The sequence below is a fragment of the Lutra lutra genome, chromosome 6 (genome assembly GCF_902655055.1).
Source record: "Lutra lutra chromosome 6, mLutLut1.2, whole genome shotgun sequence".
Classification (NCBI taxonomy): Eukaryota; Metazoa; Chordata; class Mammalia; order Carnivora; family Mustelidae; genus Lutra; species Lutra lutra.
In genome coordinates, this window is record NC_062283.1 from 22,042,293 (window position 1) to 22,069,892 (window position 27,600).

Sequence of the window (27,600 nt, forward strand, 5' to 3'; positions counted from 1 at the left end):
CAACAGTTTTTCTAATGGGGGGAGAAAAGCTGGTCCTGTTGCAGGCCATTGGAGAAATGTCTTCAGGTCCCCTGAGTAGCTCTGACTTTTCTATACAGAAGCCACTTTGTGTAAAGCAGGTGCTTATTCACCACTAAGTTCTGAGAAAAAGGCATCAGTATACCTGTGTGTTGGTCCATCTCTGAGGCAGGGGCCATAGTTTTTTTTTTTTTCTTAGATTTTATTTATTCATTTGAGAGAGAGATCACAAGTAGGCAGAAAGGCAGGCAGAGAGAGTGGGGAAAATAGGCTACCCCTTGAGCAGAGAGCCCAACGCAGGCCTCGATCCCAGGACCCCGAGATCATGACCTGAGCCGAAGATAGAGGCTTAACCCACTGAGCCACTTAGGTGTGCGCCCCCCCTCATAGTTTTATTAAAAAGCTACAGGGGCAGTCCTGCTGGACAACAGAAATGTGTGAAGCACTGGGATCTATAACTGAGTACCATCAGACTAGCAGAGAAACCATTTTTATCACTCTTTTTTGTAACTCCTGGCAGATAAGCACAAATCACCTAGTGAAAACAATTTAGAAAAGCCAATTTTGTTTACATGGCTTGGATCAAATTCTACCAAAAGCAGGATGAGTACTCAGGGTTAACAGTATGATCCTCTCCTTACATTATTAAACATCACCTGGAACAGAGTTAGGTGAGGTCTACACAAATTAATTTTCCTTGCATATCCTTATTTTACTCCTTTGGACAAGTTAAATGCACAGAATTTAGGGTTTTTTGTTAAAAAGAAAAGATTATATTTATTTATTTGAGTGAGAGAGAGAGAGAGAGATAATGACAGAGACAGTAAGAGAGATCACAGGTGGGGAGGAGAGGGAGAAGCAGATTCCCGGCTGTGCAGGGAGACTGATCCCACCACCGGGATCAGGACCTGAGCCCAAGACAGATGCTCAAGTGGCTGAACCACCCAGGCACCCCACATAGAATTTAGTGTATACTGCTTTATATCTCACACCTGTAAAACCTGAAGTCCCCTGCCTAGTCAGAGAGAAAGATTATTTCAGATATTACTAAGACCTGAAAATAATCACAAGTGCTGATTAAAGTAATTCTATTCTCAATTTGTATTAAGCTCAAACTAAATCCCTACTGCATAAAGTCTATGGGAAGTGAAGCCTGCATAGACAGGACTCTCTCTACACACGTGTCTGTACTGCTGGTGCTCATGGTGTCAACAGAGCATGAGGAATGAACTGGAAAGGGATGGAAGATCTCGCCCCTTCTCTGGGAACATTCTTTCACTGAAGGGTTTTGGCCACTTCTAGAAGTAGGAAAACTGATACTTTGGATTAAAGTGTTTTTAATGTTACATAAATTCTTAAGATCAAATGTCCGTGTACTGGATGCATCAACCCTTGCTCTTTTTTGGTTTCAGACCTCAGTCACCCCGGCCCCGGGTTTCTTCTTGCTCAGGTCCCGGCCATAGGCATCAGTCAGGAGCAAGGAAAGTAATTGCCCCACACTGAAACTCCACCGGCAGAGTGTGGAAAGGCAGGAAGTTAACCAAAGTTCTTCAGAATACATGAAGATGATTAGTATCACTCCCTTGTGGAATAGAACCCATTCACAATAATATCACTGAAACTAAGAGAACAGATTAGCAAAGTTACTTCCAATGCGGTTAGAATATCTTTAATCCTCTTCACCTCCGTGGATCCTTTAAGTCTCCTTTATAAATCTATATGACCAGGCCAAGAATGCCAAATCCATACACCATTTATCATCTTTGTTCCACTTCTTTAAAGACTTCAGTCCTTAAATTCTGCTTCCTCAACAACAATAGGCAAGAGCCAAAAGTATATGAAACGCCAGTTTTAGGGAAGCCAGTAGCTCTATTTCAAACACACATGGTCCTTATTTGAAAGTAAATTCTATTAGTTGATGTGTAGTTTTTGCCAAAACACCATAATTTTTATATTTTCTAACAATTTAAATTCCAGTCACATTGACACATTAATTTTTTTTTTCAATCACTAGCAGTGGAATCATTTATTGAATACTTTTTTTCAAAAGATTTTATTTATTTATTTGTCAGAGAAAGAGAGAGAGAACGAGCGCACGAGCAGGGGAAGTGGCAGGCACAGGGAGAAGCAGACACTCGGCTGAGCAGGGAGCCTGATGTGGGACTTGATCCCAGGATGCTGGGATCATGACATGAACCGAAAGCAGCCACTTAACCAAAGGAACCACCCAGGTGCCCCTTATTGAATATTTTTATGTTACACTTTTTTCTTGTTTTCTCCCCATAACCTCAAAACTACAGTAAGGATTAATAATATATTGGGTTGAAAAAGCATCTTGACATACAGCTTGTGTTAAAAGATGTGATACTGAATAGCCAGCTAAAAACTTAGTATGGCTTAATTCACATGCCATGTATCAGGAGTCAGCAAAAAAAAATCCACTATAGACTATATACTTTGTGTTACATATTACTAGAGGAAAATTTTTTGAAAACATGTCCAAATCATATGGATTCATCATGCATTAACCCAATCTCTTATTGGGATGACAGAAGGAAATTAAATGCACAGGTGTTATATATCTAATGGAAAATAATGCCAAAGTTTTTTATTTTTTTTGTCTCCCTGGTTGGTTGGTTTGGACTTAATGATTTACTAAACCATATTTATAAATGAAACTCATAGCTTTTAAAAAATTACTTTAGAACTCTGCAAGACTATAGCACCTGTCAAAAATTACACACCTTCACTTTTAGCTGAAAACCAAGTAGAAGAAAGAACACCTGAGAATAAACCAAACCTGATCTGAGTCTCAGATTTCTACCTTCTTCCTGTGAAGCAGTGGGCAGGTTAATTAACCTCTCTGAGACTGCCTCTTCTCCCCAAACAGGAGAGGGGTAGCCAGAAGTCTAATTCTCTCCACTCTGGTGAGGTAGCACCTGTCCCGGCCAGCCACAGGGAACCAGGGGCACAGGAAAGGTGGCACTGCATTTCATCTGCTTTGCATATCAGCCTCACAACTGCTGGATCCCTGGAAAATCATTGCAGGGACACAATGAAAGGGGATGTGTGGGAGTCTCCTCCCACCAATCCCTGTCTCCTTTTCGATGTTGCAGTGCTTAACCACCCTGATGTACTGTAAGTATTAAACAGGTGTCATTCCTTCCCACCCCCAACCCACCTTCATCATAGATCTCATATAATACAGTTCATTGTCCTGACTTATTGGCTCACTGAGGGAGTCTCCCTATGTTTCCCATACCCCTTATATTTAAATATGAGACTTTGCTATCAGACCCACCACCCAGAAGTGTGAAAATCTGGATTTTAAAAGGTTGATGGCCCAAACTAGAACATGTACCCGTGATTTTATATATCCTATCAAAGCTTCCCTCCACTGAAGCAGATAATTTTTTAAACTGACTATACAAATATGCAATTAAATAAGAGCTATGGGGCATTAATTTTTCAGCAGGTTTTTCATTGGCTGGTAGCTGAGAAATAGAACGTCACACACTGCTAACCAGGGCTGCTCCCGACGCTTTTGGCACAGCATTCAGCTTCCTTTCCATCCAAGGAAGGAAAGCAAGGTGGGGAGAAAAAGGATGAAAGGCTAGAAATAAATTCTTAGAAAAACTAAGATCATCCTAGATGACTAGTCTCACTAGGGAAATTAGCCAGCCACCACTGTCAAAGTTACTTGACAATTCCATCTTTTCTGCCTCTGTTTAATTAAACTGAAAATAGAGCAAGCAGCATACAGGCACTTTTTATTTTTCAGATTTCTCAACATCTCTCTATTCTAACAGATTTCTTTAAAAAAAATTACTTTGGGGCCCCTGGGTAGCCCAGTCAGGTAAGCGTCCAACTCTTGATTTCAGCTCAGGTCACAATCTCAGAGTTGTGAGATCGAGTACCACGTCAGGCTCCGAGCTGGGGGTGGCACCTGCTTAGGATTTTCTCTCTCCCGCTCCCTCTGCCTCTCCCCCACATCCTTCTCTAAAAAAGATTTAATAGGTAATATGTTCACAGGGTTCAAAATCGAAATACTGTGAGAGGATACATTTTACTATATAATAGAGCCTCAGTGACCTCCCACGGAACAAAACTTTTGTGACCATCTATTTATTGTGGTGATCATTTCACAATATATACACACACAAAGTCATTATTTTATATCCCTTACACTATTACAACATTGTATATCAGTTATATCTCAATAAAACTGGGGGAAAATAGGCATGAGTTAAAGTTTCACTGAATCCCTGTCCCTGTCCCACTGCCTCCTCTTGGACCCTCCCCTTAGACCCGAACTTCTTATCACCAGATAGATATAAGCAAATATGAACACAGACATCTTATTTTTCCTCCTTTCTTATATAAAAGACAGCATTCTTGGGACGCCTGGGTGGCTCAGTTGGTTGGACGACTGCCTTCGGCTCAGGTCATGATCCTGGAGTCCCGGGATCAAGTCCTGCATCGGGCTCCCAGCTCCAAGGGGAGTCTGCTTCTCTCTCTGACCTTCTCCGCGCTCGTGCTCTCTCTCACTGTCTCTCTCTCAAATAAGTAAATAAAATCTTTAAAAAAAATAAAAATAAAAATAAATAAAAGACAGCATTCTTGCACACTGTTCTACACCGGGCTTTTTTCATTTAATGATACGTTCCGGAGCCCTCTCCATCTGAACACACACAGCACGTACCTCCTCATTCCTTTCCTTTCTCCTGCACAGTGTTCCAGCAAGGGGCTCTGACACATTTATGTAAGAAGACCTTTATACTTGAATTATACCCATTATTCTGCTTGGAATAACACTGCCGCAACAAACTACCCTGCTGGCCAAAGAGGAAATGCTTTTATAGTTCTAATATTGTCCTCTGTGGGGGTTGTACCATTTTGCACTCCCATCAACTCAATATTCTTCAAGGGGGCCAAGGACACACAACTAGTAACTAGTTAGGAAAAGAGTCAAACCCGAGCTCAAGTCCTGCCTGAACATTCAGGGTATCTGCTGGGTGCCGAGATAAGACCACCCAGGTTGACTTCCCTGTGCAGCTCCCATGCAGCTGAGCACCATGGACAAGATTCCCAGGTTCCTGCTGCGTTCCTCACCCTTGCTGTCTGGTTGCGTCTCCTGTCTCTCCCCCAACGAACAAGAAGAGTATCCTCTGGACTTTGTAACCACATGGCTCGAGGCAGCCACGTGGGAATATGAATGGTGATTCCATTCACAAAGCCCACCCCCCAAGCAGCCTGAAGTCATTCACAACTTACAGCAAATTCCCCATGCAGGGCCTCAGAAACCTGACAATGCCAACAGTGACTCTTCAGCACACCATGATATCCTGTGTGTCCACAGAGCCACATACCCTTGAAGTCCAGGACTGCAGACTGCTAAGTGGAATAAAATCAGTCCCACTACACAGTTAATAGTAAACATTACCTTTTCCCTCTTGGAGAGAGAAAGAAGGCAATAAACTTCTCTGGTGTGGGACCTCCACAGCACACAGCAGAAGCTATCAGCACTATTTCAGCCACAATGACTCCCTCTGCTAAGACATTCCCAAAGTAATAAGGAAAAAGAAAAACCCAGAATTTTCTATCACCAACAGTGAGAGTGTAACTGATCACACAGCTATTATCATCATCACAGTCTTCCGCTTGGTGGAAAGATCACTGTGGTGAAATGCTGTTTCAGGCTCTTGTCCTGAAAAAGGGACAGAGGCATTCTTTTGATTAGGGCTTAGATCGAAAATGATATTATCATCTCTAGACTTCACAATGGGTTGGAAAATGGAGCACAACACAATTTAATGACCCCTCCTTCCAAACGTGGGCATGGACTCAGAGGCACAAGGATAAGTGACTGTTTTCTGGCTATGCAGGGAGCAGAGGGGACAGTTTACAGCAATCTGGCTTAGGGTGAGCCAAAAAGCCACAGGCCCTCTGGTCCTCAACTTTTCTCACCAACCATTCTCAAAGGATGGTACACAGACAAACGTTCTAGACAGAAGGCTCACACTCTACCCTCCACAAATCTGATCAAAGAGACATGGGTATGTGGGTCATAATGTATGGAAAGAGCAAGCCTCGGACTAGGATTAAATCCCAGCTCCACCGTTTTAGCCAAGCAAGTTCCTTACCCTCACTGCCTCCATGTTGCTTAAAATAAGAATACTTAACTCACAGAGTTTGGGTGACAATTCAGTAAGGAAAAGTATGTGAAGAAACTAAACACCAAATGGGTGATTTTTTAATTGAATGTCACTGAAAGTCAAGCGATAATCTAATAATCTTTCACCTTTTTTTATAAAAATATGAAGAAAATAAGCATTTCTAAATTGCATTCCTAAGGTAATCAGCATTTGCTGTTCATTTCCTGTGACGCTGTGCTAAATCCTTTGCGTGTCATCTCTAATCCTTACACTGGTATAAGGCTGGCATAAAAACTGTTCAGTAACTTCCACTATTCTCATTTCACAGAAGAAGGAATGGTGGTCACAACAGCTTATGTATCTAAGTTTACACAATAAATGCCACGACCAGAATTCAAAACCACGTGTCAGACAATAAAGCCCTATGCTGCCCTCCACTGAGGCACACAACGAAAACTACACTAACTTGGCTTTCCACACAAAGTGGCCCTCATAAGACCAAGATTACACCAACAGACTCCTTGTTTTTCCAACACATTACAACAGGGATGATAAAAAGGAAAAAAACGAAAATGTACAATCTTCATTCAAAGGTAAGAGAAACACTTCCAGAGGCTAGAAACAGAACAGAAATGCAAAACCATGAGAGGGGAGAAAGCACAGTGCTGCTGGGCTCAGGGTACACACTCAGGAAAAGGAGGCAGGAGCCTGCCTTCAGAAGGATAACGTACTACTGGCTTGGGATCAAAGGGAGGCTAAAAGCTTAGAGTCAGATGCTGGACTGGAATAAGTTCCATGCTCGTAAAACAAGAGCAACAAAAACTCACCAAATACAGCCTGGGGCAGGAGGTCTGAAGAGCTGTAGGCTCAGAGATCCAAGCCATAGGTGTTGGATCGGCCATCCCCTAAATCAGAACTGGTTAGCATAACTGACAGATCTTTCTAAGTCCATTCTGGATTTCAGGCCTAGTGAGCTACAGAGAAACCAACTGCAAAGCCACATAAGGGAGAAATAGCAAAGCAGGAGAGGACAAGAGGGAGGAAAACAGAGAAATGGAGAAAAACACAAAAATCCTCCACTATGAATAGGTACCTGCAAACCAAAATTCTAAAGTACATGAATAAATCTAATGCTAAGTAAGCCAGCCAACACAACCAACCATCAAACATGAATTCACTCCAGATGAGATTAATTTTCTAAAACAACCTGATATTTTAGGGATGCCTGGGTGGCTCACTTCGTTGAGCATCTGACGCTTGGTTTTGGCTCAAGCTTCATGATCTCAGGGTCCTGAGACTGAGCCCATGGAGGGCTCTGTGCTCAACAGAGAGTTTGCTTAGAATTCCTTCTGCCCCTTCCCTCACCCTGAAATAAATAAATAAATCTTCAAAAAATTTTTTAAAAAGTATTTAAATTTTAAAATAAGTATGACATTTAAAATAAGTATGCTTCCAATATCATAAGAGATAAAGCACAATTCACTGAGTTGTCCTAAAAAAAAATCACAAGGCAATCTTTTTGTAAACCTGATCTAAAACATCAAAACTTTAAGATTTTAGCAATCTCCCTATCAAACTCTGCTTGGAGAAGGAAAACGTCAGCCGCCAGCTTCAAAGAATACCTGTTAGAATTATTAAGCATCATCAAAAGAAGCCAAAAAAAGACAAAAAGAGTAAGTGATGAGCAGTGTAAGAAAAATAAGAAAAGGTCTATTTCTTTCTTTTCTTATTTTATGGTCTTCTACTTATGATTTTTCAACTTTTCAATGGAGTGAAAGTGATATGCATTCAGTAGAACCTGTACTTCTAATTTTGAATTTTGATCTTTTCCCAGACTCGTGAGCTGCAGCAAAATGCCACTCCCAGTCAGCCATGAGATCGCAAGGATAAACTGATACACTTCCAACCATTCTATACGCATACAACCATTCTGTTTTTTCCTTTTCAGTGCAGCATTCAACAAATTACATGGGACACTCAAGACTTTTTTTTATCAGATAGGTTTTGTGCTAGATGATTTTGCCCAACTGTAGGCTAATGTAAGTGTTCTGGGAACATTTACGGTAAGCTAGGCTAAGCTCTGATGTTTGACAGGATAGGTATATTAAATGCATATTCTACTTGGGATATTTTCAACTTACAATGGGTTTATCAGGACGTAACCCCATCATAAGTTGAGGAAAATCTACATCTAAAAAAAGGAGTAGTCACAGTGTTAAATGAAAAAGAAAGACTTCCATGTCCAGACAACATGGAATAACGAACCAGTTTTACCCTTCCATGTGAAAAACTAAAACAAAAAATGCCACACGAGACACTGGACATCAAGTAACCAAAGAAACCGATCCCTGCGAGGTGAGCCCTACCACTGCCCCCTAACAGAGAACACAGAAAACCCAGAACTTTTCCCAAGCTGAAGAGACAGAGTTGGGAGTGTGGACAAGTCAGGGTTAACAAGGATTTGTAGGACAGAGTGAAGGAAAGAAGAGGACTATGTAGACAGAGAACCCTAAAGATCTGCAAAAAGAAAATACCCCTTTAGTACTCAACCGAATACTGTCAGTGCTTGAACCTACCCAAGGCCAGAGAACAAACAACACAAAAAGGTTAGAAGGAATAATTCTGGGAGCTCACAAGGACCAAGAATACTGCCAGTTCCTAAAAGCCAAGCAGAAACCTAATAATCAATGGGTTATCAGTTATAATATTAAAACAGGTCTTACATTGGTTGTGGACTGAAACCCTACACTGTCCCAACAAGACTTAACAATAAGGGCCAACGGATTAAGGTATTTCTAAGTAATCCCAGAACAAACCTCAGGAATATTATGAGGAATATGAAAATACTGATAGCATTACAAGGTAAAATTAATACTCCCTGGCATTCCACAGAAAATTATCATGCAAAGAAGAATAAAACAATGTAGAGAAAAATTGATAACAATTCATCAACAAATGACACAGACAACAGAAGTACTAGAATAAAGACACTGAAGTATTTATCATAGCAGTATTCAGTATGTTCAAGAAGTTAAGAGAAAGATTGAAAATGTTATGTAGAGACAAAAATGATATTAAAAAGACCCTAACTGAAACAAATGGAGTGAATAAGAAAGGAACACTGGCTGGAATTAACAGCAGATTAGACATTGCAGAAAAAAATAATTGCTGAACTTGAAGATAGAGCAATGGAAACTATTCAAAAGGAAACAAAGAAGGAGAAAAAAGAATCAACACTGAAATAACATATAATTAAGGAAACATGGTTCTAAGAGAAAATGATGGAGCGGGAATCTAAGAATGAGATCAAGAGGCCAAATACGCATGAAGTTCACACCTAGTCACCTGATCATTCTTAGTGCAACAGACAAGCTTCTCCTCTAACAGGAAGGGAAGGTGAGATGGGAGTGCTCTGGCATCACTGAGAAAGAGACCTGTGGTGAGCTGACCAGGGAGAAGCAGAAAGAGTTAATCTGGGTATCAATTCAAGGTTAGGTCTTTATCAAGAAAGCAGAGAAAGTCAAGGGTGCAAAGGAATTAGAGCGGTTGATAACAGAGTTTAGATAACTAGACTGGTGTTGATTATCCATTTCCTGACAGAGCTAGAGTTACAAGAGAGGCCAGAGGAGAAGTGAAGTAAATGAAGCAAGAATTTGAGCTTTCTATGAACCTAAAAGGTAGAGAAGGAACTTTCCCTCTCCCATAAATCTTAATGTTTTCCTGGTTGCCTATATATCAACCACCTACAAGCAGAAACACTAAGTAACAGGTGCAGTTCCTAGCACGTTAGTCACCTTGATTATAGTATCCCTAAAATTTTAAGTACTTTTTTCACTGTACCTCAAGGTCCAATAATTTTATTTCATTTACATAAAACCCCAAGCAATTTCAACATCCTATTTATCTAGAGTAGGGAACCTGTTCCCTAGCCCCTGCCCAATCATCACAGAATTGTGGACTTTTCTAGGCTCCTTAAAAATATTCCAGCTCAATTCAATCATGGCTATCTCAAGCTTTCTCCCAATAGGTTTCCTTGTACCAATTCCTTTGGCCAGAAATGTCAACTATAAAATAAATTTTCTCCATCTACCAGACATATAAGAAAAAAAAAAAAAAAACTGTCTTAAGTCTCTTTCCACCTGATTCTAGGTGATGTTGGATTTCCCCTAACACTCCTAGTGGATACAACACAAGTTACTCCATATCCCCATTTCATAGCTAGTGATCCTAAGACTCATAGTAGTTGACCATGTCAGCCAGTTTTTATTATAAGTGCAGCCTGCTTAGAAAACATCCAAGCCCCAGTCAGCCAGGCAACTCAGCACTGGCCAAAGGCAACAAGTGCCTTGCTAATTAACTTCCTAGGAGTACTCTGAGAAACACAACCCTTTCCATATCAGACACCAGACAGCCCAAACAAGCGGATTTAAAAATCATTAAAGTGGGGTGCCTGGGTGGCTCAGTGGGTTAAGCCGCTGCCTTCGGCTCAGGTCATGATCTCAGGGTCCTGGGATCGAGTTCCGCATCGGGCTCTCTGCTCGGCGGGGAGCCTGCTTCCGTCTCTCTCTCTCTCTCTGCCTGCCTCTCTGTCTACTTGTGATCTCTCTCTGTCAAATAAATAAATAAAATCTTTTAAAAAAATAATAAAAAATAAAAAAAATAAAAAATAAAAATAATTAAAGTAACATGCTTAAAATTTTTAAAATTTGGGTGCCTGGGTGGCTCAGTCATTAAGCATCTGCCATCGGCTCTGGTCATGATCCCAGTTTCCTGGGATCGGGGCCCACATTGGGCTGCTTGCTCCGTGGGAAGCCTGCTTCTCCCTTTCCCATTACCCCTGCTTATGCTGCCCCTCTCTCTCTCTCTCTGACAAATAAATAAATAATCTTTTAAAAAATTTTTTTAATTTGATTCAGTTTTAGGAACAAAGTAGAATTAACAACTATAAACCCAATTGTTATTCTCAACTACTTTCACTTAATTTATATTAACAAGTATTGATAGAAAAAAAATGTGAAAAGATATGGAAGACAAGGGATCTTCATTACCATTACCAACTGATTTATCTTGACCAGGACAACATTCACAATACAGAGCCCTAGAATATTTCTGTTGGATGGGACCATATGTAGGCTGGGTTGATAAGAAGGTTATTTTGGAGATACCAACAACTACGGAGGAAGAAGGTGACAACAGTTTGGGGCAGAAGGAACAGTCAATGAGCTGCAATCAGGCCCAACAAAGCCTTAACCTCATCACAGCTCTGTAACTTAGCCCATCAAAACTGCCCCAAAATGGGCTCCTGGCATTGTGGCCTAATATCATGGCAGCATGGCAGGGTGGTGGGTCAAATGCTGGCCCCTTATATTTCTGCCACAACCACTCTTTAGATGTGGGCAGCCCTGGGAAAACCATGCTCCTGAGCAAGGAGGGAATCCCCAGTTAAGGCAATTCCCAAAGGAACCGACAGCTGGAAGCCATCTGCACTCCCAACAGCCAGGGTCCTTGGAGAGAATCCTGGGACATGCACCTCAATAGCCATGACAGGTCTTTTTTTTTATTTGAAACAAAAGGTAGGAGACCTGACCTGCCCACGGCAACATATCTAGTCAACAGCAGAGGATGACAGTCCGTTTCTCCATCAGACTAGCTCATCTAAACTGTGCTATGAGGCCAATGCCTTCTAAATGGAAAGTCCAGTGTTTAGCAAGACTGTGCCAAAGAAGGGCTGTAAATCCTGAAGGAAAGAAAGTGAAACTAAAATGTTAGAAATCCTAAACCCCCACCTTAGTTGCTCTGAAAGAAACGATCTGCCAAATAGGATATAAAATATTGGGGAAACAATTTAGAAACGTTAAAAATGGCAGCGAATGCCACAAGCATGAAAACAGTCTAAAGGGTTATTTTATTTCTAATTCTAAACTGGTGACCTCGCTCAGCCTTAGGATGCTGGCGCAATTGAAATGTTAGCAGAAAATAATAAACCTGCTTTGGAGAGGCAGGGGAAAAAAAAAAAACAAAACTAAAGCAGCTGTAATAACAACAAATTGCCACAAGGAAACAGTGTGTTCTGATTTTTAATTTTGCTTTTCAAGAACAAAGGAAGATGATACTAATAACAACAACATCAAAAAAGTGGAAAGCAGGCTTAGACCATAAAAACAAATATAAAATGAATCGCTGGATAATTGTGAGCCCCGCTGAGGCAGTTACTGCTCATCGGCTAAGTAAAGAAAGACTGAATATGAAGTTTTAAATGATCTTTGGTATTTAAAATGTAACCCTGTACGATGCAGCAAAGAGGGCTTTCTACCCCAGCGAGCTATAGGAGTAGAAGTGTGCGGAGAGTCACAAGAGAACACCTAGGGAGACGCCCAGCTTTGTTTTGTTTGTTTGTTTTTGTTTTTGTCTTGACATCATGGCTTTTGTAGACCCCACAGTCTCCGAAATATTACTGAAATGATTACTTTCAATCTTTTCAAAAGAGCTAACCTCTAACCTAGGCTCAGAAATCAGACCAATGGGGTGAAAACGGGCCTCAAATACTTCCCGGCTGTGTGATCACAGCACTGCATTGTTCGGTGTGGAGGTTCCCTCGTTTAAAAAAAAAATGGAGATTATAATCACAGATGCAGGTCGAAACAAAACAATCTGTGTGCAGCCTTTGACACTGTTAAATGTCTAACCTCTAGCACTGTCATCACCATAATTAAAGCTATTATTAATCTAAATGACACCCAGATTGTTTGTACCTGGACAGGTCTGCTCAGAAACTAGCACCCCCGCCCCCCAAAAAAGAGTTAAACGATCCTCTGAAATGCCGGAAGTAGGAACGTGGCACTTCTGTTCCGAGCGCAGAAGAAACAGCCAAGAGTCTTGCGGAGTTGTTAAGATTCAGCGTCAACTGTAGGAGAGCACATGGCACCTGTTTCCTATGATCCACAGCCCCTTGCCCTTTTAGTTCATAAGATGGACCTGGGTTTGACTCACCTTCCCACCCTGCTTAGCATCCAACCTGAGAAGCATCTTAGCAGACGGTCTATACATGCAAACACACCTGGGGACAGGCTCACACACCCCTCCTGGCGAAGGCTCCCCTGGCAATACACACGGCAAAGATACGCTGGGGCTAGGCAAGAAGGTGTCTTAAACGATTTTCAGGGTATTTGGCTACCGTGTGAATGGGGTTAAAAATAATCTCATGGCTGGAAGGAAAGAAAAAATAAAAGGCTTTTTATCACAGATAGACTTTAGTGCACTGAACAACATGTATTCTCCAAGCTAGTTGGTTTTTTACTTCAATGCCATTCCACAACTCTGCAACTCTGTCTCACAAACAAAAAGTGAATTCAAAGATTTATTAAAGAGCGACTCTGATCTGTAATGAAATCTGAAACCTAAAAGTCTAGGCTAATAGCATTTTAAAAATAAAGCAAATGTTTGTCTGATATAGAGAAGCTGCAACTTCACAGCTCTTTCAAAAGTTAAGATTCTCAATTCTTGGCCAAGAGCATGCCCATTATATAAGTTAGGCACCATAGTCAGAGAAATCATGTTGCAGAAATGTTTTTTTATAAGGAAAACCGCTCGCTACCTGAAAACCTTCATCTCAAGGCATGATTTTGAATGCTATTCAAATACAAATATTAAACATAATCACATAAGGGAAATCCAGCACCAGATTCAGCAAAACTGCCTGACATTGGGTTCCCTGCCCAGCAGAAAGACTGCTTCTCCCTCTCCCTGCCACCTCCCCTGATTGTGTTCTCTCTCTCTCTCTTGCTATCTCTCTCTCTGTCAAATAAATAAATTAAATCTTCAAAAAAATAAAATAAGTTAAAAAATAAAATATAGGTCATGATTTTTTTTTAAAGATTTTATTTATTTATTTGACAGAGACAGAGAGAGAGCACAAGCAGTGAGGAGGAGCAGAGGGAGAGGGGGAAGCAAGCTTCCTGAGGATCAGGAAGCCTGATGCAGGGCTCAATCCCAGGACTCCGGAATCATGACCTGAGCTGAAGGCAGAGGCTTAACCCACTGAGCCACCCAGGTGCCCACAGGTCATGATTTTTTTTTAAATCCCCTAGCCTTCTCTTTACATCTTTCTAAAAATAAGCAAAATACTGTCTCAAGTAAATTAGAAATAGTGAAGGGGATAGGAGGCATTACAGACAAAAACATCATCCTGGAGATATAAGAAAGAGTAAATGACTAAAGTGAGAATCCAGGTCTTAAAAAGATTGTTCTTCCTCCAGGAAATTCTCTGTTAATTTGTTTGATATTGATAGCAGTAATCAGTATGCCAACATGCAAAAGTTTCCACTGGGCCAACTCACATGGGTGAGAATCTTGCCCTATCCATTCAAGTCTGACCTAATGATAACATAGTAGTAATAAAATAATACTAATCAGTCTGTAGACTTTCTCCCCACTGATCTTAATCCATTATCATTCTTATCAAAGGTTGTAATCATTTTTCTTTCTCAAGCTAATTCCATTTTCATGTCCTCCTGCTCCTCAAGTGAAATGAACCAGCAAATCTGTAAGTTCTACCTCACGGACCAAAACCACTAAGTCACAACGTGGACCAAAAAAATCTAGGCACACCTAGCCTTAATGACTTCAGAAAGATGTTATTTGTTAAATATTTAAGCCCCCAAAGAAAGGCAAAGGCATTTGAGTACCTACCGTCTCCAAAAATATGTGATACAAGCCTAGTAAGTGTTTGCTTAAGGTCAAACTCAACGAGCTTCATGGCTTCCATGGTGTGTGTCTCTTGTTTACAGGCAGAGCGAGAACTCTGTTCAAAGAGCTGTAGACTTTCTCCATCCTTTATGCCAGCAAATAACTGTAAACCAAGAGGAATAATATGCATAAATAAAAATAGTATCCTGGCCAGCCTACATGAAAAAACATGGTATGGGAATAAATTCCATTAAGACTTCTAGTCAATGAATATACTGAAATCACATTCATTTAGTCTGTACTAGCACTGTGCTACATGTAATGGAGAGTCCTTAAAGAATTAAAAAAACACCGTTCTGATCTTTTCTCATCTCTTTTTACTTTGGCTTAACTTACAGGCACTTCCTCAAAAGAGACATTAGCCTCAATGCTAGTGCAAATACCAGTGAATCAAGATTTCAGACTCTAAAATTATATTCCTGACCATCCTACAGAGTCCTATAGTGTGACCTGAGATACGTAAGAAGGTATAATAAGAATTATATTCTGTAAAGTCCATGAAGGCAGGAAGCACTCTGGACTTTGCTTATCCTTGTTATTTCCAAAGCCCAGGATAGGACTCAAGACAGATTTTTGCCATTTACTATCTGGATGAAGACAGACCAAGTGTTATGTTATAAGGTAAGTTTCTGGTAACAATTTATAAAATAGAATATATATATTATATTAATTTATTTCTGTTAATTTTAATTAATTAAATTAATTTATTAATAGTAAATTAATTATAATAAAATAATAATATTTATATTATTATTTTATATATTATATAATAAAATATAATATTTATAATAAAATTAATTTTAAATTGATTTAATTACTTTAATTCTATTATTTATTAATATAAATTAAGAAACTTGTGATAATTAAATATGAAAAGCATAGCACATTGCACTAAATTTTTATTATCACCACAATCAGCATTATTAATCCCATCTGTTATTAGTCATAAGCTATTTACCACTAAAATAAAGTATCCCCATCTTTAACAACAAAGTAGATCTTCACCTGCTAGGAGAGGACTCAAGATGGAAAAGTGAGCCAATGAATCTATCATTCTTCCCACCGAATGTCCCATGAAATAATTTTTTTAATGTTTTAATTTAAAAAATGAGTCAGTGGCTGTTTCTAGTAATATTGGGCTAAATAATTAGAACAAAATGACCTCATAACTCTACTAAAATATACAAAAATTCTTAAAAGCATAGAAGTAACACAATAGAGAGGAATTACTTAAAAGTGTAAAACCATGCACAAAACCAGAAAGAAAAAAATAAAAAGCCCAGCATAAGCCAGAGAGAAACACTAAGAATATTTACATATCCAATGTATCAACTGAAAAGCTGAACACTGGTTGTGACAGTTTACCATGGCAAGTGAGGCTTAAGAAAGTCCACAGTGTCTGACCAAATAGGGTTATCAAATAAACATCCCCATCCCTAAAGGACTTACCCATGATAAGGATGAATACAATATTCTTGTACAGACTTAAAGTTAGGGGTCACATTACCTGGGCAAGAGAGAGAATCTCAGACTGTGAAAATGGACTAAGGCAATCACAAACTGGTAGTTCCTCTAAGTGCCCAGCAAAATCAAACCAAAATCTTCTCAGAAAAAGATTCTACCATCCTAGAACTCAAATTAGCCCTATGAGAACTGAAGACAATGCAGCTGCCAAAGTCTATGTCTTTCAACACCTATTCTAAAAGTAACTAAGAACAAAAAGAGCAAATAAAATTATTAAATACCATGCCCTCATCATGGCACAGACAATGCCCACATTTTAAAATGACTGCACATAAAAAACAAGGAAGGAAGGAAGATAGGAAGGGAGGGAGGAAGTGAGTGAATCAGGCAAGCTAAATAAATCCCAGAGAAAAGGAACTATTATATTCCCATCCCACTTTTTACCTCTGAGGTAAGCAAGGGCAAGCTAAGAAAAATTGAAGGAAAGAGAGGAAAAGGGGAACTAGTGAAGTATTAAAGTTGATCTAAAATCACCACCAGAGGGGCGCCTGGGTGGCTCAGTGGGTTAAGCTGCTGCCTTCGGCTCAGGTCATGATCTCAGAGTCCTGGGATCGAGCCCCGCATCGGGCTCTCTGCTCAGCAGGGAGCCTGCTTCCTCCTCTCTCTCTGCCTGCCTCTATGCCTGCTTGTGATCTCTCTGTCAAATAAATAAATAAAATCTTTAAAAAAAAAAAAAATAAAATAAAATAAAATCACCACCAGAAAGAGTAAGTGACTGTAAGTGTGAAAATCCTATAAGTATTCTAGGCGATGTGACTAGGGACTATAAGGCAGGGACAGCGTGACAAATTAAAAGTGACAGTCAGTCCTCAAAAGGCATCCTTACAATGGAAGAGAAAAAGATGAAAATAATGAAAGACATGTCTTGGCAACTGGGTGGGGCGGAGTAAAGAAGCAAAAGAGAAACCTAGGGCTACATAAAATAAAGCAACCTAAAAACTTAGAGGATTTAAAAAATCATCCCTTCCCCACCTCACCAAAAACATCCCCCCAAAAAACAAAAAATTCCACTGAAGACTCTGCACTTTGCTGCACTAACAGAAGAGGGCACCAGACAACTACAAATTCTTCTGAACAACCAGAAACCCACAATAAGTAACAGAGAAAATGAAACAAAGCCACAGAGTTATTACTGCCCCCCCTCCCAAAATCAGAATGCCATTCGATATAGCTCAACTGATGAAAATCTAAGCCTTTTCCCCCTTTTCTTCAAAAACAAAGTCAAGAAGCAAGAGCAGAAGAAGGTAACATACTTCAAAACTAAATTAAATACACTAAAACAAGCATTTGATGGTATAAAGAACTGCTTGAGTCAGAAACTCAAAAATTAATAACAAAATGTATGGAAAATAGGAAGAAATGAAAAGAAATTGATTGAACTCAAGAAGGAAAGAGAAGAAAATTATCTCAGAATGGAAGTCTAAGCTAAAAAGTACACAGGAAAGAACAGCCTCAGTGAAGACTTAATCTGGGCATTAAAGAAAAGCAGAAAGACAACCAAGAAAAGAACAATGAAGTGAAGAAAGAAGAGTCAGAGAGAAAGTGATAGAAATGGAAGCCATGCAAAGAAGGAATAACATGTGTATAATTGGAAGTCCCTGAAGGAGGAGAAACAGAACACAAGACCAGAACTATGGTGTACCAGATAAAACAAGTACTTGAGGAAATGTACCTGGGAGGACAAAACACAAGATATATCCTGGTAAACACTATCAGATCTCAAAGATGAAGAGAAAAAAATCCCCTCGGCCTCCAGGCAAAATGATCAAATAACTTAGAAGGGAAAAGAAACTAGAGTAGCATCAGATTCTTCAAAACACCATACAAAACAGGGCAACAATGAAGCCACATTTGCAAACAACTCAATAATAATAAATTTTTTTTAAAAAAAGAAAGGTAAAGTAATGAACCAAGAATTTTATACCCAGCAACACTGGCTTTTGCACATCAGGTCTATTGAAAAAACTGTAAGCACACAAGAACATGGTAATCTCATAGTTATGAGGCTTTTTTTGAAGAACTCACCAAAGCATAAACTTTATTCAAGCAAAAGATAACTGGGAAATATTCAACAAAAAAAAAAAATCCACCACATTAATGATGAATTACACATTAATGCACAAAATTATAGACTTGAGACTAAAACAAAGCAGAAATAATGGAAGAAAGCGGGGAGGGCACCAAGTTGTGGCAAGTGGAATATACCCATTGGTTACTGTATACATGATAGGTAGTAGTTAAAGACCACCTTTCAAACTAACTAGTAAGTTAAGTAAGAAAATAGTGAAATGAGAGCATTTTTAAAAAGATGTAAATATAAAAGTTATCATTAAAACAAAAATATGAACCTTTCTGAAAGGTAAAAAAAATTAATTCAAAAGCAAAAAACAAAATAAAACAAAATATATCGGGTGGAGAAAAAAATAAGCTGAATATAAAATAATACATTACACAATATTTTTTAAAAGATTTATTTATTTGAGAGACACAGCAAGAGGGAACACAAGCAGGGGGAATGGGAGAGGGAGAAAAAGGCTTCGCACTGAGCAGGAAGCCCAACTCGGGGCTCCATCCCAGGACCTTGGGATCACGTCCTGAAGCAAAGGCAGACACGCTCAATGACTGAGCCACCCAGGTGCCCCGAGTCTTGTTTTCTTCTATCCATTTAGCCATTCTACGTCTTTTGTTTGAAAGATTTACATTTACATTTAAAATAATCATTGATAGGTATGGACTTATTACCATTTTGTTAGTGGTTCTGTAATTCCTTTGTTCCTTTCTTTTGCTCTCTTCCTTTGTGATTAGATGATTTTCCCTAGTGGTATATTTAGAATCCTTTCTCTTTATCTTTTGTATATCTACTGCAGGTTTTTGTTGTGTGGTTACCCAGAGGTTTACATAAAATGTAGGAGGGTTGTAACAATTTTATTTTAAGCTGATAACAACTTAAAAATATGAACACATTCTAAAGTTCTACATTTTTACTCCCCCCATTTATGTTTCTAATGTAATAATTTACAGCTTTTTATCTTATGTATCCATTAACAAATTACTGTAGCTATAGGTATTACTACTTTTGTCTTTTTTTTTTTTTAAGGTTTTATTTACTTGACAGAGAGAGATCACAAGTAGGCAGAGAGGCAAACAGAGAGAGAGAGGAGGAAGCAGGCTCCCCGCCGAGCAGAGAGCCTAATGCGGGACTCGATCCCAGAACCCCGAGATCATGACCTGAGTGGAAGGCAGAGGTTTAACCCACTGAGCTACCCAGGCGCCCCACTACTTTTGTCTTTTAACCTTCATACTAGACTTATAAGTGATGAGCCCACCAACACTACAATATTATATTATTGAAATTAACTACATAATTAACTTTAACAGCGAGATTTTTTTTTTTTTTTTATGTTTCCCTGTTACTAATTAGCACCTTTTTATTTCGGCTTGAGGAAGTCCCTTTAACATTTATTTTAAAGCCAGTTTAGATGGCTTTAGCTTTTTCTTACCTTTTCTTCAATTCTGAAGGACAGCTTCTTTTTGCTCCTCCAACATGATGAGTTCCACTGCCCTGTGTTTAAGTTCACTAAAGTTCACTAATCCTTTCTTCTGCTTCATCTAGTCTGCTGTTGACCCCTCTGTTGAACTTTTGTGTGCAGTTACTATATTCTTCAGTTCTGCGACTTCTGTTCAATACTTTCCTATATTTTCTCTTTGTTGAAATTCTCACTTCATTTATGCATTGTTCTCCTAACTTTGTGAGCATCTTTATGACTATTACTTTGAACTCCTTCTCAGGTAAATTGTTTATCTCTTATTTCATTAAGGTCTTTTTCTGAGGTTTTATCCTGTTTTTTCATCTAGAACATACTCTTCTCTGTCTTCATTTTCCAAACTCTCTTGTTGGCTTCTGTGCATTAGATAAAAGAACTGTTTTTGGAGTGGCCTTGTGTAGGAGGTGAATCTTATCCTTCAACCCTGCCCCAGCTCTAGGCTGTTTCTCAAATTTTTGTGATTTTCCAAGCAGCCTTCTTTGTTCTTCATGACTCCCAGTAGTTGAGGGTGTTACAACACCTGTCACTGACCAAAAGAGGAGGATCTCAGTCATCTCAGATGATGAGAAGCCAGACTGTAAGGTTGCAACTTTCAAAGTATACAAATACACCTCTTTCAAGGGAAGACTGGGAGGTAGGAGGACAGCCAGGTAAGGATTGTTTCTTTCTTTGCTACTGTCCTGTTAAACCCATGACCACAAGACCCACTGGCCGCAAAAGACAGGCTACCAAATGATTGCTCTCTGGGTGGTAACCACAAAAACCAGAGCGCCAGATGAAGATCACACCCTTCAGAAGATGTAATATGGTTCCTGCACCACTCCAAATATCAAATATGGTTCCTGCACCACTCCAAATATCAAATATGCTTTCTGCACCACTCCAAATATCAAAATGACTTCAAAGGTCAAAAAATTAATGAGCAATACAAGAAAGAATCCTTTTATACCACTGTTACTTAAGGACAATGAATGTATAAAATATTTTTTTTTAAACTGACTTTTGGGGACATCTGGATGACTGAGTCCTTAAATGGTTGCTCAGTTTGTGATCCCAGGGTCTTGGGATCAAGCCCTGTGTCAGGGTCTCTGCTCAGCAGAGTCTGCTTTTTCCTCCCCTAGCCTGCCTCTCTGCCTACTGGTGTGCGCCCTCTCTCTGTCAAATAAATAAATAAAATCTTTAAAAAATAGTAATAAATAAAGAATAAATACTGACTTATGTATTAACAATACAAATATTTCAAAGTGACACTTGGAGGTAAAAACAAATGGTCCTGCTTCATGTCATTTACAAACGGTACAACAAAAAACAGCGTATTTCTCATCAATGCCATCCAATTAGATATTTCTTAATTGGATATTTAGGTTCTGTGTGAACAGTAATATCCATGTGGCTTTACTGTAACATTGTGTATACATGTATTATATTGGCTTTATGTTCCCCTCATTCTGGAACACCAATGTCATTAAATTGTTACCAGGAACAAATGGAATCCTTTCTCAAATTTCCACCCAAACACACAAGAGATACTTGATCATGTGGAAATTCAGAGCCTAAAGTCAGAGATGTAGTCCAATATAGTAATTTTCCTGGTATTCACGGGGCAAAACTAAGGAAAACAAAAACTAAAGTAAATATTCTCTCAACCTAATAGAACACAAAGCTCAAGGACGTCTCAGCAGTCATGGTCCTTCCATAACACATTCAACAAATTTGCTGTTGCACAGATGAAAGATGAGCCCCCTGACTGTTCTCTGGTGTTCCACAAGATGACAGCCCCAGAGTGTGTGCTCACAAAGGAGGAAAGTGCCCTTCTCCAACTCTCATGTTCTTGTTGGTAATATGAATCATACCTCATACTTGTAAGGTGTATTATTATTTTTTTTAAAGATTTTATTTATTTATTTGACAGACAGAGATCACAAGTAGACAGAGAGGCAGGCAGAGAGAGAGAGAGGGAAGCAGGCTCCCTGCTGAGCAGAGAGCCCGATATGGGACTCGATCCCAGGACCCTGAGATCATGACCTGAGCCGAAGGCAGCGGCTTAACCCACTGAGCCACCCAGGCGCCCTGTATTATTATTTTTTAAAGAGCACTTTGTTCATCCATTCATTATCCCTTTCCATTTGTCATAAGAACCTCCCCACCATCACCCACAAATCCTCCCACTCCACAATGAACACTTTACACAGGTGGAATATGAATCTTTCAGAGTGTCTTGCCCAAGCTTTCACAGTTAGCATATCATAATTCTGGGAGTCTATTTGGGCACTAAAGGTTTCAATTATTCACTGTGGCCAACCTAGTTTTAAAAGGTCAATCAGAACACTGGTATGTCCATGCAGGTACAAAAAACATATCAAAAATGCTAGGGGAGGGATGTTTGACATAATAAACCCAAAACCCGCCAATGGTTCCCTAAAAGCAGCATATATTCTTTTGAGATTTAGGGAGATATATAAGTAAATATATTATTTTAATAGTTATGTATTAGCTTAATTGTCTACTAGAAAAATATGTCACTCCCATATCAAACCCATAACTTCAGAGATAGCAGAGTTTAGGACAATGCTAAGGAAAAGATTTCAGTGACTTTAAGACTACTTTTTAAAAATTATTAATATCTAATAGTATATACAAGACAGAAGTATAACCAAAAAATACTTGTAACATACACTAATGACTCAAGTTTGGAAAACTCTCAAAGAAAGAAAAGCAATAATTTGTAAGGCTGTCTGCACAATACAACACAGAAGAATAAAACCATATGAACAAATCAGCTATTATTTCTAGAGTAAATATAATACTGGAATTGGAAGAGACTTTACAGATCAACAAAACCAAATCCAAATTAAGAAAATGAAATCCAGAGAGGGAAAGATCCCAGAAGCTAAGATCACTGAGCCAATTAGCCACCACGCTGGGATAAAAACACTCAGCTTACCCCTGATTTCAGGGACCTTTAAGTGGCTGCATCTCCCTTAGCTTTATGTTTGAGAGATATCCACTGTTAATGAAATTAAACTTGTCTTCCATTAACTGCATTAATAGGCTATGTCATTTGTTTTTCTACTAGGATTTCTTCTATTTCTCTGACATTTTCTTAAGTATCCTTGCACAAACCCAAATGACCCAGAACACCAAATTCCACCACTACCGCAATTGCTTACAAAAGCCAGGGCAAGTTGTTTACAGATGAGAAAAGAATGAATGTGAGAAATTAATTCTAATCAGGCTCAAAACTAAAAGTGAATTGCAAAACCCAATTAAATTTAAAATTTAGAGAGTCAAAGGGATTTTTCAAAATGCTCCAGATTTTTAAACACACATTTAAAAAGCAAATGGTCAGAAGAATAATATATATCTACGTGAAATCGTAAGTGGCCACATATACAGGGGGATTGGATGATAGCAGGATGGAGTTATTCAGGACTGCTCTGCGGGTGCTAAAGCAGTAGTTCTTCTCTTCAGCCATTTAAAGATATCCATTGCGGGCTCCTTGGTGGCTCAGTCAGTTAAGTGTCTGCCTTTACTTCAAGTCATGATCTCAGGGTTCTGGGATGGAGCCCCACGTCAGACTCTCTGCTCAGCAGGGAGTCTGCTTCTCCCTGTCCCTCTATATTTGCTCTCTCTCTCTCAAACAAAGAAAATCTTAAAAAAAAAATAAAAAGTATCCACTGATCATTGGTTTCATCTATATAGCCTACCTTTCATAGTAATGCTAAATACCCACATGTCTCTGAGTTCCCGTGAAAGATAAAATGACCCTACAACAAATTTTGCTGCTGCTGCTGCTGCTTGCACTACCTACCGGTGGCTGTCAGTTCTGGATCATTCAGTGTATTTACTGCCTTACTGCGTGCTTACCTTACTTACTGTGTGTCTCCACTGAATCCTCATAATCCTTATTATTGTCCCATTTCTCAGATAAGAAATCTGAGACTTAGAGAAGTTAAGTCACTTCCCACTTACACAGTAAGTGGTGGAGTCTAAATTCAAACCAAAATCTGACTCACGGACCCATTTTCCAGTTTCCGTGGTAATTTCCATGACGGTGTGTCTACGGTCATCTCTTTGTCTTCCATGTAGCAAGAATCTACAGAGTATGATGGATCGGCATAGGGTTAGGAACTGAATATAAAATGGGAACAGATAGGAGCTGCCACAATTTCACGCACCAACACGGCTTCAGGAATCCTATATAAAACAGTGACGGTTTATTCTAATTAAATCATTAGTAGTGTGCGAAGTCCCACAAATCTCTCAAAATATAATTAAGGTTTGCCTTTCAAATGCGTGAATATGTGTAAGTGCATCCGTGTGGACAGATATGTGGGGGGCACTGCTTTGGAACCAAACGGAGCTTGCACAGTGTTCCGCCTCGTCAACGGGAAGGCAATGGGCGGCGGAGGCCACGTACACTTCCAAAGGCAGCATCGAGCGGAGGGAGATGGACATTCCTGTGGCGTCTATTATGACACCCGAGCTGGATGCGGGTTACCTCAACCCTAAAGGAAAGAACAGAACCAGATGAAAAGAGTAGTGGAAAGGTGGAACCGAAGGGCTTCGGCATTAACAAATAAAGGATCCTCATGGAGGTGAGAAAGCAGAAGAAATGAGGCTCAAATCCAAAAGTGGTTCAGAAAAGACCCTCCAGAAAGGAAAGGCACAGACTCATGATATTGCTGTGTGCGGTATAACACCCCGAGAGATGGAACAGCATAGAAAATAATCCAAAAAAACCTTCGTTCAAGGAGCCCCTGGGTGGCCAGGGGCTCACAAAGGCAAGGTCCCTCAAAGGCATCCGACAAGGACATGTTAAGCATGTGGGTTGCATGAGAGCTGTGCTTTTGGGCTTCCTCTTAAAGCTGAAGTAATTCTACCTTTCCTGCCGAAGGGTCAAGCCGAGCCTGACCTCAGGGTCGAAGAAAAAATTAGGCTCGTTCTCTGAATAATCCAAACAAGCTAAGAAAGTACTGGAACATGAAACTGTATTAGTAGCATCAAGGCAGCACTGAGAAAACCTTATCTGAAACAGATATAATATGTTCGAGTTACAAAGCACTTCTGTACTGGAATATTAAAACAAGTATGATAAGGTCATTTGAATAGCACTTGAAGTTTTGACCAGCAGGTATACCCATCAGCCACTAATTCAGCTCATTCTAGGCTCCTAAGTCTACCTTTGCCTGAGGTCATAGAGTAGAAGTCTAAAGCCTTCAGGGACAGCATTCTTGCTCTGCACAAGAGCAAATGCAGGCCCAAGAAACACATACAAGTAGTGAACATATAACCCAAGATTGTGTTAATGGGAAAGTATTGCCAAGTGACACAACCAGATAAAACAGTTCCAGTAGAAAGGCTGAGAACGAGAGAGAAACGAGGATATAGCTATAAATTCAGGATATGAAAACCAGCACTTTCATAGGGAGGAAGTGAAAGGAGAAGGAGAAGGAAAAAGAGAGAGGAGGCAGAGCCAGAAGAGAAGGAAGAGGAGAGGAGGAGGAGCTTTCAGATCTCAATGAGAGCGTCCAAAGGACATTTCACTCTGCGGACTTGCTGTTTCAGAAGGACATCATAAAATAGCTCTGCAAGTTGACATTTTTTAAACTGTTTCATTCAGCTGTATGACTCTACTGGACAGGATCTGACTCAAAAGATTACCAGATTAATTAGAGGCAGGCAGGGGAGTAAAAAAATAATAGCCTTGGAGTAACAAGTAAAGAGAATTCTTTGGCAGTTGGGGGGAGGAGATGGCAATAAGAATGGCGGGGGTGAGAAAGTGAAACCCCAAAGGTGCCCACGGAATATGAGATAGTAATTAAATAGCTCTGCATGACAAAGAGGATTTCTTTCTGATGGATTTTGAACTTGCCTGGAGCTGGGAAGGGGGTTCTAGAGAACTAAGTTCTACACCAAGGAATGGCTCAGAACACTACCTCTCCACTGACAACAGGAAAAGGGACCCGGAAGTTTTCTGGAATGACTGCATTGCAGATTATATGATACAAATGCTCTCCTCCTTCTTACAAAATCATCAGCAAATTCCACACCTTTCATAATGACTTTGTTATGATGGGCCTCTTAGAGGAACGAAGACAGGCTTCTAGTTCTGTGTTCTGCTGAGCAGGAGGTGAAAACAGAGAGCAGATCAGTGAACACAGACGTAATGTTGACCAGAGAGACTTTTTTTATTCCAAATTGTGTAGTTCCAAAACTACAGGCCAGTATAAAATCAGTGCCATCGACAGGCAAAGAGGATAGGGAACTGTTACCACTGGCAATGGTACACAATCTGTACAACAACAACAAAAACCTCTCTTTGTTCTCCCTTATGTGTCATAAGGGACACAAATTAGAGACACATAACTGATACCAGTTGATATTTATTTTTCTTTGTAGTCTTCTTCACCTCCTTAATTGTATGACTTTTCAAGGAGATAAAAAGTAGAGTTTTGTTTTTGTTTTTTATTAGGGAGAAAGAGAGTAGGCATGGGGGAAAGGGAGAGGGAGAGGGAGTCTTAAACACACTCCAGACTGAGGGCAGAGCCCCATGCAGGGCTCGATCTCATGACCCTGAAATCACGACCTGAGCCGAAACCAGGAGTCAGATGCTTAACTGACCACACCACTCAGATGCCTTAGAAGTAGGGTTTAAGATAAGACAACCCCCAAAACACAATGGAGAGAACACTCAAACTGTTTGTTCATCTCAAGTTTCTGAATTATCAGTAGACAAGTATTCCTCCCCCTGCCAAAGATAATTGAAAAGGCCACAGCAAGAAGGCTTGGAAATAAGCAAAAATGAATATAGGTAATAATATATAAAAATAGGGCCACTACTCGTGACAAATATACCATACTAATGTAAGATGACAATAACAGAGGAAACTGGGTATGGGGTACACAGAACTCTGTATCGTGTCTGCAATTTTTCTATAAAACCTAGAAATATTCTAAAACAAAAAGCTTATTACAAAATTGAATACAGGGACCACAGACTCGACATCAGCATGCTAAAGTGAGACTAATGCCCAAACAGCAATATTCCAAACTGTTGCTGTGAAAGAAGACAGGCTACCTCGATCTGTAACCAACTGAGGAGCAACAGGAAAGACTCTACGTGACAATGTAACCTCAGGAATTAATACCATCATCACAAATGCCCTGAACACAGCAGGTGCTTGTGCATGTCTCCTTAACTACCTGATGAATTTAGAATTGCCTCTATAGGCATGTGCTGAGTCAAGAACAGAACCTTGGAGAAAGTATTAGCTGTTCTCTCTAGTCAACTTCAGAAACTAATCAGGTATGTCACTCCTAGAAGGTGACTGTCTCACCTACACTACTTCTGCCCAGGGTAAGGGTGGGGGGGGAATGACCTTTCCATCTTTTTTTTTTTTTTTAAAGATTTTATTTATTTATTTGACAGACAGAGATCACAAGTAGGTAGAGAGGCAGGCAGAGAGAGAGAGAGAGGAAAGCAGGCTCCCCGCTGAGCAGAGAGCCCGATGTGGGACTCAATCCCAGGACCCTGAGATCATGACCTGAGCCGAAGACAGCGGCTTAACCCACTGAGCCACCCAGGCGCCCTGACCTTTCCATCTTAACTG

General features: G+C 39.8%; 1 protein-coding gene across 2 annotated transcripts in view; it reads right to left on the reverse strand.

Annotated features, from left to right (window-relative positions):
- Nucleotides 1-27,600, reverse strand: part of FARS2 (phenylalanyl-tRNA synthetase 2, mitochondrial) — a 408,295-nt gene that overhangs the window by 351,443 nt on the left and 29,252 nt on the right. For both annotated transcript variants that reach the window (XM_047732052.1, XM_047732053.1), the window contains exon 3: nt 14,862-15,021. In XM_047732052.1, coding sequence (XP_047588008.1) covers nt 14,862-15,021 — 160 coding nt within the window. The remainder of the gene's footprint in view (nt 1-14,861; nt 15,022-27,600) is intronic.